Here is a 13952-nt window from a genome sequence, read left to right as displayed (position 1 = left end):
GAGTGCAGTAGCACGATCACAGCTCACTGCAGGCCCTACCTCCTGGGCTGAGGTGATCCTCCTGCCTCAGCCTCCCAGGTAGCTGGGACTACAGGCATGTGCCATCATGCCCAGCTAATTTTTGTATTTTTTGTAGAGACAGGGTTTCACCAAGTTGCCCAGGCTGGTCTTGAACTCCTGAGCTAAAGTGATCCACCTGCTTCGGCCTCCCAAAGTGCTGGGATTACAGGTGTGAGCCACCGTGCTTGGCCTCTGTAACTTTTCTTATGTGGGATTTTCACATGAATGGAATCATATAGTATGTGGTCTCCTGTGATTGGCTTCTTTCACTTAGCATAATGTTTTCAAGGTTCATTCATGTTGTAGCATGTGTCAATACTTTATTTTTATAGCCAAATAATATCACATTGTCTTTATATACAACATTTTATTTATCCAATCCATTGACAGAAAATGGTTCTTTTCATCTTTTGGTTACTATGAATAATGCTTCTGTAAACATTTTGGTGTGAGTATATGTTTTCATTTCTCCTGAGTACCATACCTAGGAGTGGAATTGCTGGATCATAGGGGAGTTCTATGTTTAATCATTTGAGGAACTGACAGACTGTTTTTCTTTTCTTTTCTCTCTTTTTTTTTTTTTTGAGACAGAGTCTCACTCTGTCACCCAGGCCGGAGTGCAGTGGTGCAATCTCAGCTCATTGCAACCTCTGCCCCCTGGTTTCAAGCAATTCTCCTGCCTCAGCCTCCCAAATAGCTGGGATTACAGGCGCCTGCCACCGTGCCCGGCTAATTTTTGTATTTTTAGTAGAGATGGGGTTTCACCATCTTGGCCAGGCTGGTCTTGAACTCCTGACCTCATGATCCACCCACCTTGGCCTCCCAAACCAGACTGTTTTTCAAAGTGGATGCACCATTTACACTTCCACCAGCAGAAATGGTGGTATGAGGGCTCCAAGTTCTTCTCATCTTTCCAACTCTTGCTGTTATCTGAATTTTTGATTTGGGCCTTTCTAGTGGGTTTCATGCAGAAGCACTTGAAATGGAGAGAAGGCTGTTCCATTGCTTCAGACAAGGGACCATGGTGGCCTGGTCTGCAGTGGCAGTACAGCAGACAGACAAAAGTACACTGAAGACAGTATCTTGGAATTATCCCTGATTTCTGGCTCAGTGTTAACATCCGCATTGAATAAGTGGCTATGTTTTGTTAATTCCACCTCCTAAGTGTTCCTAGATTATGCCCTCAGCCACTAAATCTCCACTACCATTTCTCTTGTTCAGTCGCTGTCGTCTCTTCATAAGGCCACTGTGGTAGTCCTCTCTCTGGTTCCCCACTTCCCTTCTTCCCCACATCAATCTATTTCAGCAGTCAGAGTGATTTTCTAAAACACTGACCTGATTATGTCATTTTCCTGAGGAAAATCTTTCACTGTCTGCCTATTGCCCTGAAGACACAGCCCTAACTCCTCAGAGGGGTTTGTCAGGTCTTTCAGGACTGAGGCACAGCTGATTTCTCCACCCGCATCTCCTTCCCTTCCTTTTCTTATTCTGGGCTCTAGACATACCTAACTCCTTCCAGAGCTTTGAATATTACTTGCCCTCTTGTACACACTGTACTTTATTCACACTGTATCCTCTGCTTGGAACAGTCTTTCTCCCAGTCTGCCTGGCTGAGTCTGATTCCTCAGGTCTCAGCTTAGACATCACTTTCTCCAAAAAGTCTTCGCAGACTCTCCAAGATATCTTAATAGATTTTGTCGAAGTGCCCCCATCATCCTCCTGTATTCACTTCTCTTGTTACATTTATCACCCCATGTTGCAATTGCCTTTTTTTTTTTTTTTTAAAATATGTCTCTGTTCTTCACTAGACTGCAAATACTTTAAAGGCTGGCTGCTGGTCTTGTTCATTGGTGCAGTCTCAGCACCAAGGACAGTTCTTAACATGCAACTGGGCAGTCTGTCCCCTCACCATATTGAATAGAGTTTACTCTCTTTCTAGAAACACTTGCAGAAATACTTGTGACATTCAAGGATATATAAGCCTGAATCATCTTTGTTTTTGTATTTTTTAGAGACAGGATCTTGGTATGTTGCCCAGGTTAGAGTGCAGTGGCTATTCACAGTAGGATTATAGTGCACGATGGCCTTGAACTCCTGGGCTCAAGTGATCCTCCTGCCTCAACCTCCCAGTAGCTGGGATTATAGGCACACACAACCATGCCTGCTCCCTTCGGTTTTGTATTTTTGATTATAGACAGTTATAAAACTTCAATGTTTTGTGTGGATTTAACATACAATACTCATAGATCTCTAGTCCCTGCAAAAAAGACTACCCAAAAATCATGCATGTCATGGAGATTTTTGTTCCCCAAATTAAAAAGGGCAAATAGCAGTTACCCACATCCCGATGAATCAGAGCCATGCCTAAGTCAGTTTTCCACCTAGCTCTGAAGACACTGTTGGTACTTTAAAATATTTAACTAAGACTGTGTCATTTTGCAGGTTATTGGATTTCTTCTGGAAAAGCGAGTAGATATCACCCTTTGCAATTACAGCAATCGAACCGCAATTCATGTAGCTAATTGCAATATCCAAAGACAACTCTTGGCAGTCAATAGAATCCAGGCTCCCCAAATGCAACTTCTACAAAGTTCATGGCAAGGTGATCTTGAGCAAGTTCAACATTTACTGGTTAGTTGATATTTGTTTCTGTCTTTGGGTGGGTGAGTGGATGGTGAAAAGGGCACAGACTACATATGATTCCTTTTAAAGAAGAATAAATTCTTTTCAAATATAATCCTAGGAAGTTTCAGACAGAACATATAAAAAAGAAGGGATCAAACAGGACACTGGGGTGGAAAACAAGATAATAAAAGAACACAGGAGCAGTCGATTTCCACCTTCCTCCAGCTGGGTGCTAGAAGTCACGCAACACCCCTGGGAAATGATTTGCTCCCAGGAAGCCTCCAGAGGACCACTATCAACTTGCTCAGAGGAGTTCCCTTGGCATCATTGCCATTTGTACAATTGCTGCTTAGATCCCTTTGGACCAGTTGCTGTTATTATCTTTATCCTGAAAAAGGAATCTGAGAGCCTATGCCTTGCATAATATTTAGTTGTCATGAAAGAGTTCAGAGGATACATTTTTAAAGGGCTGTCTTCTCAGGGTATTGATCCTCGTGTTTAGATTTTCTACTTACAGATACTTTTTCCCAAAGCAACTTGCAAAATCATATGCATAACCAAGGACATTAATTATTGGTGACTGGCAATTGCCTACTCTTGGCATTTACCTTCAAAGAGACTGTCAGACCATGTGACCTTCCAACTGAAAGAAAATCAATTGCTGCTAGGAAACAGTTTCTTCTAATCCCTTATGGTAAAGACACAAACAGATAAAGAAAAAAGTGAAAGATATTCCAGTCAGGTACAGTTCAAGAAGAGATATAACAAAACCAAACAATACTTCAAATTCTTTTGTTGGACTAAATGATAGTCTAAAATTGCCAGACATCACGAACTGAGGCTTAGAAATTTTTTTGAAAGACAACGTATTTTACTTAATGGTGTTTTCAGCAGTTGTGATTGTAATCTAATGTTTTTTTGTTTGTTTGTTTATTTGTTTTTTTGACGGAGTCTTGCTCTGTCGCCCAGGCTGGAGTGCAGTGGCGCGATCTCGGCTCACTGCAATCTCCACCTCCTGGGTTCACGCCATTCTCCCACCTCAGCCTCTGGAGTAGCTGGAACTACAGGCGCCCGCCACCATGCCCGTCTAATTTTATTTTTGTATTTTCAGTAGAGACGGGGTTTCACCATGTTAGCCAGGTTGGTCTCGATCTCCTGACCTTGCGATCTGCCCGCCTTGGCCTCCCAAAGTGCTGGGATTACAGGCGTGAGCCACTGCGCCTGGCCCAATGTCTGTTTTTATAGCCACATTTTTAACCCCTAAACATTAGGAACCAAGTTTTAAGAAACTGGTACCTGTAACTGGATCTATACCTTGATCAACAGATGCTGAATCGATATGCTATTGCAAGACTATTCTCAGTTCAAAATTTTCATATTGGTTCTAACTAATAATAAACATTGATATCAGAGGTGGTTTCTTCTTAGCGACTAAAAAAAAAATTAACTAATTAATTCCCACAGTACCCTGCTGAAGTAATACCATTATCTCTAGTTTGTCCCTAGAGAAGCTGAGGTAGAGACACTGAGTATACTTACATGGCATAAAGTGAAATAGAAATGGAAATTAGTGCATTTCTTTGGTCTATAAAATGAGGAATTTAGGTGTTTTGGCCTGCGGTAGCTTTTCAGTTTTGAATTATCCAAATTAAGTTTTACTTTCATTAAGGCATCAAATTACATTCATATGCCTCCCTCCATTTGACTATATAAATACAGGTAAGTTAGCTGTTTTTTTAAAAAATTTTTTTTTTTTTGAGACAGGGTCTCACTATGTTGCCAAGGCTGGAGTGCAGTGGCTTGATCACAGCTCACTGCAGCCTCGACTTTCCCAGGCTCAGGTGATCCTCCCACCTCAGCCTCCTGAGTCACCAGGACTACAGGTGCATGCCACCATGCCTGGCTAATTTTTTGTATTTTTAGTAGAGATGGCGTTTTGCCATGTTGCCCAGGCTGGTCTCAAACTCCTGGGCTCAAGCAATCCACATGCCTCAGCCTCCTAAAGTGCTGGGATTACAGGTGTGAGCCACCATGCCCGGCTGAGCTGCTGTATTATTATAAATTATTTATTCATTCAATGAATGTTTACTGAGCACCTACTGTGTGTTAGACACTCTGCTAAGTACTTTTTACATTCTAGCACCAATCAGCAACATAACCCTACAAGGAAGACACTACTATTCCACCTTACAACTGAGGGCTCTGAAGTTTAGCAAATAGGGTTGCCAGATTTTGCAAATAAAAATACAGGACACCCAGTTAAATTTAAATTTCAGATAAACAACAAATAGTTTTTTGTATAAATACATCCCAAATGAAAATTATACATGATTTAACTGGATACCCTCAATTTATCAGGGTGATTTGATCACCTTTTAACAGGGTGTCCCTGATACAACCTGTCAGGGAAGTTAAATAACCACCTTAAGCAGCTGAGATTGAAACCCAGATCTGTCTTTCTGGCTTGTGTTCTTTCACCTCATCAGTTTCCTTTCAGGACAGACACTGAGAAAGAACATATTGAAGTTATAATGAAACGTTGGCCAAGCAATGAAAATGCAAAGATTAGCACAAAGAGCTATGCAGTAAAAACACAACAGAAATAAAGCTGCATGTTTTTAAAGGCATCTGAAGAGTTCCTGGATATAAATTTCCCAAACCAACATGGCTTGACCCCTCTGATGCTGGCTGTGAGAGATGTGGACCTGTTTGAGACTCTTGACATGTTAACAGTGTACAAACCTGTGGAAGTTCTGTCCCAGCTCCTAAGGCATCATGCGTGAGTATGAGCAGTTAGTCAGCCCAGCTGAAGGGTGTCTATTCAATTGTTATTTACAGAAATCACATGTAAACCGAGACACAAAGCTTCTTTTTTACCCTTTCCCTCCATCCCTCCCATCCTTTTCTTTCTTTCTTTCTTTTCTCTTTCTTTCCTTCCTTTCTTTCTTTCTTTTCTCTGTCTCTCTCTTTCTTTCTTTTCCCTCTCCTTCCTTCCTTCCTTTCTTCCTTTCTCTCTCTCTCTCTCTTTCTTCCTTTCTTTCTTTCTTTCCTCTTTTTTATACAGGATCTTGCTCTGTTGCCTAGGCTGGAGTGCAGTGATGCAATCATAGCTCACTGTGACCTCAAACTCCTGGGCTCGTGGATCCTCCTGCCTCAGCCTCTCGAGTAGCTGGAACTACAGGCACATACCACTATGCCCGGCTAATTTTTAATTTTTTGTGTAGATGGAGTCCCACTATATTGCCCATGCTGGTCTCAAACTCCTGCCCTCAAGCTGCTCTCCCATCTTGGCCTCCCAAGCTGTGGAGATTACAGGCTGTTTTCTACTATATATACCAAATGCACATGCATCATCATAAAAGTGACTTCACAATTGAAAAGTGATGTGCAGTTTCTAAAATTTGCTACCTATTATTCTTATGATATCTGGCTTTGTTTCATTTCTTGAAATGATTACTGTTTTGGTAGTTACTGGGAATGTCAAATAATTCTTGAGTATCCAGCTCTCTACCCCCAAGATATTACTAATTATTTCAGAAAACACTGTCAATGTCTGAAAAGCAATTTATAATAGTGTTTTCAAGTTATCTTAAAATTACTATATGTCAAATGCTCTTTTAGGAGGGATGAGATAAACAATGAACTTTTTTTTAAAATAAGAGGGTTAATAAGCAATCTCTTATGTTACAATTGCAGTTTCCTAAAGCTGTTACTTAGTTATCTTGTCATCAAATAAGAACAGATGGCCTGAGCTCTTTCTCAGTATTTCATATGAATTTTGTTTTGAAAAAAAAAAGGAGGAGGGAGCTTCAAGAACAAAATTATAGTCAAGAATACAAGATATTGTAAAAGGATCAGTTAGTATAATGGAATGAAAAGGGAATTTTGAAGCTACTTCAGCCTAGTGTTGAGAAATAGTTTGGCCAATTGATAAAAGTGGAGATTCCTGGACATCATCCCAGAGATGTTCAGTAGGTCTGGATTGGGGTCCAGAATACTGGAAATCAAGGTATGCCACTTGGAGACACCCTAATCTAGGCAGATGAGGAGAGGTCCCAATGAGTTTATCTTTACTTGTTTTTATGCACCCTTAAATAATTATAAAAATTTTTGTCCAAAGTTGGGAATTCTCTGCAAATATGATAAGTGGCTTGCTTAAAGCCATATATCAAGGTAGTGGCAACCCCAATTCTCAGTCCTATGCTATTTCTTTTGAATTACAATCTTTGATGAAGAAAAGTCCGTAAGAGAATATTACTGTGGCTCATGACACATTACCCTGTCCCATAGCAACGAAGAGATTCAAATTCAAATGTTTTAGGATAGAGACCATGATCAACTTGCTCCTTGTCCTAGAATAGGATAAGTAAAGCAAGTTTCATCATTGTTTCCCTCACTGTAATCTATTAATGGGATTCTCATCATTTAACTTTGGATTTCTCTGAGCTGATACAACATAGAGAGGATAAGAAGAGACTTGTGCTGTTGTAATAGAGAGGATAAGAAGAGACTTGTGCTGTTGTAAATGGTCCTAAGATCAGCCAGTTGGGTTTACCAACCACAAAGCCAGGTAAAGAGGAATGAAAAGGCCATGTGGGGGCTGGGCGCGGTGGCTCACGCCTGTAATCCCAGCACTTTGGGAGGCCGAGGCAGGCGGATCACGAGATCAGGAGTTCGAGACCATCCTGGCTAACACGGTGAAACCCCGTCTCTACTAAAAATACAAAAAAAATTAGCCGGGCATGGTGGCGGGCCCCTGTAGTCCCAGCTACTCGGGAGGCTGAGGCAGGAGAATGGCGTGAACCCAGGAGGCGGAGCTTGCAGTGAGCCGAGATCGCACCACTGCACTCCAGCCTGGGTGACAAAGCAAGACTCCGCCTCAAAAAAAAAAAAAAAAAAAAAGAAAAGGCCATGTGGAGAGGCACACTTTGGTTTTTATGACAAGATTGCTCCACTCATCCAAGAGACCATGAAATAAAAGTATCAGCTTAATTTTAAAGAGAAGATTCTATGCCATTCCACCATTTTGAATCATAAAAGAACTAGCTGTTAGCATTAGAAAAAATAAATATCAAAAAAGTCAGCAGTTAGCTTAATTATTGAAAAGAAAAAAATCAAGTGAGCTATTTGGAATGATAAGACAATCGTTTATCAAAATGCTTTAATCCTTATGACTCATTGAAAAAAATTTAAAAATATAAAAAAAACAACAAAAGATGTTTTTATCTTTACTTGATTTTATGCACCCTTAAAGAATTATAAAAATTTTTGTCCAAAGTTGGGAATTCTCTGCAAATCTCAGAATGTTTTTAGAATGGGGATGGGAATAAAGATACACAGCAAATTCCTTTTATTTAAAATCTTGTAAAATTGTCATCCTCTATTCATACATTTTGAAATCATTATTATTATCCCCAAACTACATAAGATTACTTTTTATTTATTTGATGTAAATGTTTCCCTCTCATATTAGTTTTCTTTTTTCAACAGATTCAACTAAATAAACTTTAATGTTGATTCTGTTCTTCCTAGAGATCCTAAACTTTGTGATTTTAGTGGAAAATCAGCAATACATTATGTGTCACAAATAGAGAGTTCAAAGAAACAGCAGCTTTTGGACATTTTAATGAGTTCTATGCCAAAACCAGGTAAATACTTTCACTCCACATGCATAATTTCCCAACCCAAAAATTCCTGTTAGAACTCTTTCTTTTTCTACATCTGTTTGATGGATCCATTTAAAGAAATCAAGTCCACGGCTATTTATGGAGCAGTGACTCTGTACAAGGCCCACGACTAGGTGCTCTGGGGGATGCAAAGAAGTCTAACGCAAGGTTTAAACTTTTGAAAATATACAGCATGGTCAGGGGCACATCACATAAGTCAGAGAGAGCTTGCTGTAAACTTGAAAGGGGAAGAGGGACTTATAGTGGTTCTTGAAGGCTGCATAACAGTGGGAAGGTTTGATATAGGTAGGAAAAGAGTCCAAACAAAGGCAAAGAAACAGCCACAGCAAGAAGTATAATGAAAAGTGTGCCACTGAGCAGCGTGTGACTTTGTGAAAGCTGCCTGACTTTATTGTTTGATTCGCTTTCTGTTTGAAGCTTCGGGGGCAGAGGACAAAGCTATACCTAAGAAGGTTTCATGAAAGAGGTGAGACTTGATCTGACCTTTGAAAAAAGGATGCAATTTGATTTTGTGGAGCAGAGGCCCCTTGCTGGGAGTGAGCATAGCTTATCCCAGGGGCAAACAAGAAACTAGAACTGAAAGTTCATGTCAGGGAAAAGAGAAACAGAAGGTCAGATACATAAAGAAACTGGGTCCATGGAGGGGAGAGCCTTAGATGTCAGGCTGAAGGACATCACTTTTTTTTTTCAATAAAACAGACACTAAAGAATTTTAAGCCAGAGAATGATGAAGGCCATGTTTTAGGAATATTAACCTGTTCCTATCGTGTTGGCTACATCTGAGGGAAAAGGCAGGGATCTCTATTAAGAAATTATAGAAGTGCCCATATGTATGGTGGTAAGAACTAGGGAATGAGTCCTTGGGTGGGGTGTGAGAGTGAGCCTAAGAGATGCTGGGAGTGGTGGGTCTAGGAGACATTGTGAAAGAACAATTCACAGAACTGCGAGATGTGATGTTGACAGCGGAGACACAGAGACAACCGCTGAGAAACTTGAGTCAAAGATGACTACATTTTAAGGCCTGGAAAGTGCAGGAGATGGAAATACAACCAACAAAATGGGAGTACATTGGAACTTTCAAGTAGCAAGTTTCTGTAGGACTGGGCTTGTGGGAAAGGACCGGTTGAAAGGTTAGTTTGGGAGTTCTCTACAGAGAGGAGATTGTGAGGACATGATGGTGGGTGAGGTCATTGAGGGACTGATGAGAGTGAGAAAATTGCAGAGGGCTGAGCCGAGGAGGTGCACCCGCAGATAGAGAGGAGCGGTGGGGACATCAGGACTCAGGAAGTGAGAGGAGGAGGAGAATCAGAAGAGAGTTGCAGGAAGAAAGGAGCAGGAAACAATGTTAAATTGGAAAAGAGATTACAAAGCAGATGTGGTAAGGATGTGAGAGGTTTCAATGGCAGGATGTAGGCAGAAGATAGATTGCAGAGAGTAAAGAAGGAAAATATGATGAAGAAATGGAAAGTCTGGGTATAGATCACTTGTTCAATTTTGTTTCCACTACAAGATAAATGGAGGAGCCACTGAAAGAGGGGGAGTTTTTGTTGAAAGAAGCCAATGCTTATTTGAAGAAGCCAGGATAGCAGGAGGGGATACATATGAGAGCAATGTCCCTAGGGTACAAACTGGGAGTCTGCTGTTTGGTGTTAGGAACTCTGTCCATTTAATGTGGCTTTAATCACTAGATAGGAAGTGTGTTCAGAGGAGCTGAGTGTCTTTGTCCTGGGCAACTATAGAGCAAATGTGATTTCCAGCTTATCATTAGGGTTTCACTTAGCAACTTTGCCTACCACAAACCATTAATCCCAAACATTTGAAGTGATAACTGTTGATCGCTATTAATTTAACTTCATGATTCACTCCCTTCTACAAACTAAAGAAGAAAGTTTGAGCGATCTAAATTTTTTAAATTATAGGATGGTCTGTAAGGCTCTGTATTGCTTTGATTTCAGTTGTTAGCCAAATTGTGCAGAAATTATCCTCAATCCCCAAGAAATAACTTCAGGGGCTTCAGGGCAGTGCGCAGATTCAGAGAAAGAAAATACAGTATCGATTGAGCCAGCACTAAGTCTTCAGTACCCTGAAAAATACATGGTAGTTTTTCAGGGTTTAGTTGGAAGAGGCCAAGAAGCATCGCCTAATCTTCCACCAGTAGAAGTCTGTAATGATGGGTCATCCTCAGGAAACATGGAAGACAGATGTCCTTCCTCTGCGCAGCTCTGGAGAAGAGGATTCCCTAACCTTGAACTGCTGATGGCTTTAATGGTTAAAAAGTTCTTACTCACGTCCCAGCACCCTACAGAGGGTTTTGCAATGACGATGTAGACATTAAGTATGAGGTGACTAGATTTAAGCTGAACTAAAATCTGACTCTTGTTAAGTTTTAATTTCTCATACAGCTTAAAATTTGGTGGGTGCTCAGATCAGATAGGATGATCGATTCATCCTAACTCTCTAAAAAAATTTCACTTGCTCAAAATCTCAAACTACCTGTTTGATTTTTTTGTCCTTATGTAATAGCAGTTACCATCAAAGCCTTAAAAAAAAATAGTAAGCCATCCACTCCATGGACTCTTGTCTTCACATCTCTTCTTGTGAAAATTAGTGCTTGAAGCTTCATCAGGATCCCAGACCACTATTTCAGGAAAATCTTTGACAAAATGGAGCTGATTTTAGAACATAGAGCTAGATCTTCTTTTGAAATTGCTGGAGATGAATCTTATCAAAACATACTATTATGTTTCTTTTGATAGAAAGACATGCTGAGTCATTGCTTGACATTTGTCATGATACAAACTGTTCTCCAACTGATTTGATGACAGTTACCAAAAATCAAAACATCATCTTGCAAAGCATCAGCAAAAGTGAGGTAAGAGCCTCCCTTTAAAGAAACAACGGACAGCCTACTCCATCTACTACTTTATTTGTGTTGCTTGAATACTTCATAACACTCATATATTACAATTTTATTTTTAAGTGTAATCATGAAAAAGCATATTTGGTAAGACACTCTTCTGAAAGTTTAATCTCAGAGCAGTAATTAGCTAGTAAACTCTGAGACTCATGCATAAGATGTGTGTGTACACGTGTGTGTGTGTGTGTGTGTATGTGTGTGTGTCTTAGTCAGTTCTGGCTGCTATAACAAAGTACCATAGATTGGGTAGCTTATAAACAGAAATTTATTTCTTACAGTCCTGGAAGTCTGAGATCAGGGTGCCAGCAGGTTTGAGTCTGGTGAGGGCTGTCTTCTGGACTGCAGATTGCCAACCTCTCATATGCTCACTTGATGGACAGAGAGCTAGCTAGTGCTCTGGGGTCCCTTTTATAAGAGGCACTAATCCCATCATGAGGACTCTACTTTCATAATCTACCTCCCAAAGGCCCTACCTCCTACTTGCCATCACATTGGTAGTTAAGATTTCAACATAAAAATTTTGGTGGGACACAAATATTCAGTTCTTTACTCTGGGTGAGCGTGCCTGCGTGTGTGTGTGTATGTGTCTCCAGTACCACAGAAGATTGTTTCAGCTGAATCCATACTAAATAATCAAATGTACCTTCCTTTTTATGTACATTAATATTGAAAAGGAAGTCTAGGCTAGCCGCGGTGGTCCACACCTTGTATTAGTCCATTTCACACTGCTATAGATACTACCTGAGACTGGGTAATTTATAAACAAAAGAGGTTTAATTGACTCAGAGTTCCACATGGCTGGGGAGGCCCCAGGAAACTTACAATCATGGTGGGAGGCAAAGGGGAAGCAGGCACATCTTCACAAGGTGGTAGGAGAGACAGAGAGAGTGCAGGGGAAACTGCCACTTTTAAAACCATCAGATCTTGTGAGAACTCCCCCACTATCACAAGAACAGTATGGGGGAAACCGCCCCCATGATCCAATCACCTTCTACAAAGTCCCTCCCTTGACATGTGGAGATTACAATTCAAGATTAGATTTGCTGGAGAACACAGAGCCAAATCATATCACACCTGTAATTCCAGCAGTTTGTGAGGCTGAAGATCTGTTGAGGCCAGGAGTTCTGGACTGGCATGGGTAACAAAAAGAGACCTCATCTCTACTAAAAATAAAAAAAATTAGCTGGTCATGATGGCACACGCCTGTAGTCGCAGCTACTTGGGAGGCTGAGGTGGAAGAATCACTTGAGCCCAGGAGTTTCAGGCCTCAGTGAGCTATGATTGCACCAGTGAACTCTAGCCTGGGTGACAGAGCAAGACCCTGTCTCAATTTTTTAAAAAAGAAAGAGACAGGCACGGTGGCTCATGCCAGTAATCCCAGCACTTTGGGAGGCCAAGGCAGGTGGATCGCCTGAGGTCAGGAGTTCAAGACCAACCTGGCCAACACGGTGAAAGCCCATCTCTACTAAAAATACAAAAAATTAGCCAGGCTTGGTGGTGGGCACCTGTAATCCCAGCTACTCAGGAGGCTGAGGCAGGAGGATCGCTTGAACCAGGGAGGCAGAGGTTGCGGTGAGCCAAGATTGTGCCATTGCACTCCAGCCTGGGCAATAAGAGCGAAACTCCATTTCAAAAAAAAAAGGAAAAGAAAAGGAGATCATTAATCTGATCATATCAAACCCATCACAGGGTACCAAAAAGGAGGTGCCTCCTCGTGGCCCTGGTTATCATCCTGTCTATGATGAATGACTTTACAAAAAGTCCCCTATAGTACAGTAACAGTATTAGTAACAAGCATTGCAGCCCATAGAAAACCGTGGAATGAGACCCAAGATGTACAACAAACTGGCAACAGTGATTGCCTACAGAGAGAGAACTGGAGATGCAATTTGCACTGTGTACTCATTTGTACCTTTTGAATGTTTGTAAAAATTAACATATCCCAAATAAAGATCCTACTACTCTATATTTTATTGGTTAAAAAAAAAAAGTCCAAAAATTTTTTTATTTATTTTGAGATTGGGTCTCATTCTGTTGCCCAGGCCGAAGTGCTCTGGCATAAACATGGCTCACTGGAGACTCAATCTCCCAGGCTCAAGCAATCCTCCTACCTCAGCCTCCTGACTAGCTGGGACTGCAGGCACATGCCACCACACCCAGCTAATTTAAAAAATTTTTTGAACTCCTAGCCTCAAGCAATCCTCCTGCCTCGGCCTCCCAAAGTAGTGGGATTACAGGCATGAGCCACCATTGCCATTTTCTAATTGGATTATTTGCTTTCTAACTGATAGGTTTAGAGAAGCCTTTATATATTCTAGGTATATGCTTCATAAAATATTTTCTCCTAGTCAAGAAAATAATTTGACTTTTTTTCATCCTTTTAATGTTTTATTAAAAAGAAGTTTTAAATTTTGATAAAAAACAACATCCATTTTTTTCTTTATGGATCATGATTTTTGTGACTAGGAATTGTTCACCGAAGCCCAGGACACAATTTTATCCTATGCTCTCTTCTAAAAGATTTATAGTTTCACATTTTACATTTAGATTCATAATCCAATTAGAGCTTTTTTTTTTCTTTTTTTTTGAGATGGAGTCTCACTTCTGTCACCCAGGCTGGAGTGCAGTGGCACGATCTCTGCTCACTGCAACCTCTGCCTCCC

General features: G+C 40.7%; 2 protein-coding genes across 6 annotated transcripts in view; one reads left to right on the top strand and one right to left on the bottom strand.

Annotated features, from left to right (window-relative positions):
- RAB3GAP1 (RAB3 GTPase activating protein catalytic subunit 1) overlaps positions 1-5988 on the bottom strand; it is a 198652-nt gene extending 192664 nt beyond the window's left edge. Inside the window, exons 1-2 of one of the 2 annotated variants that reach the window (XM_054679795.2) lie at positions 5428-5988; positions 3294-3373 (exon numbers count right to left, since the gene is read on the bottom strand). The gene's annotated coding sequence lies outside the window, so the exon portion shown is untranslated. The remainder of the gene's footprint in view (positions 1-3293; positions 3374-5427) is intronic. The other variant, XM_054679796.1, reaches the window with a different exon arrangement.
- The window catches only part of MAP3K19 (mitogen-activated protein kinase kinase kinase 19), an 81553-nt gene that overhangs the window by 13018 nt on the left and 54583 nt on the right, over positions 1-13952 (top strand). For 2 of the 4 annotated variants that reach the window (XM_063791122.1, XM_063791123.1), the window contains exons 1-2: positions 9567-9750; positions 11129-11244. In XM_063791122.1, the coding sequence (XP_063647192.1) occupies positions 11191-11244 (54 nt within the window). In that variant the 5' untranslated portion in view covers positions 9567-9750; positions 11129-11190. Of the gene's footprint in view, positions 1-2502; positions 2692-5309; positions 5465-8217; positions 8334-9347; positions 9503-9566; positions 9751-11128; positions 11245-13952 lie in introns of those variants that run through there. The other 2 variants (XM_525928.9, XM_016949723.3) reach the window with 2 other exon arrangements.

This window comes from Pan troglodytes, chromosome 13, assembly GCF_028858775.2.
Source record: "Pan troglodytes isolate AG18354 chromosome 13, NHGRI_mPanTro3-v2.0_pri, whole genome shotgun sequence".
Taxonomy (NCBI): domain Eukaryota; kingdom Metazoa; phylum Chordata; class Mammalia; order Primates; family Hominidae; genus Pan; species Pan troglodytes.
This window is presented reverse-complemented; position numbering and strand designations above follow the sequence as displayed.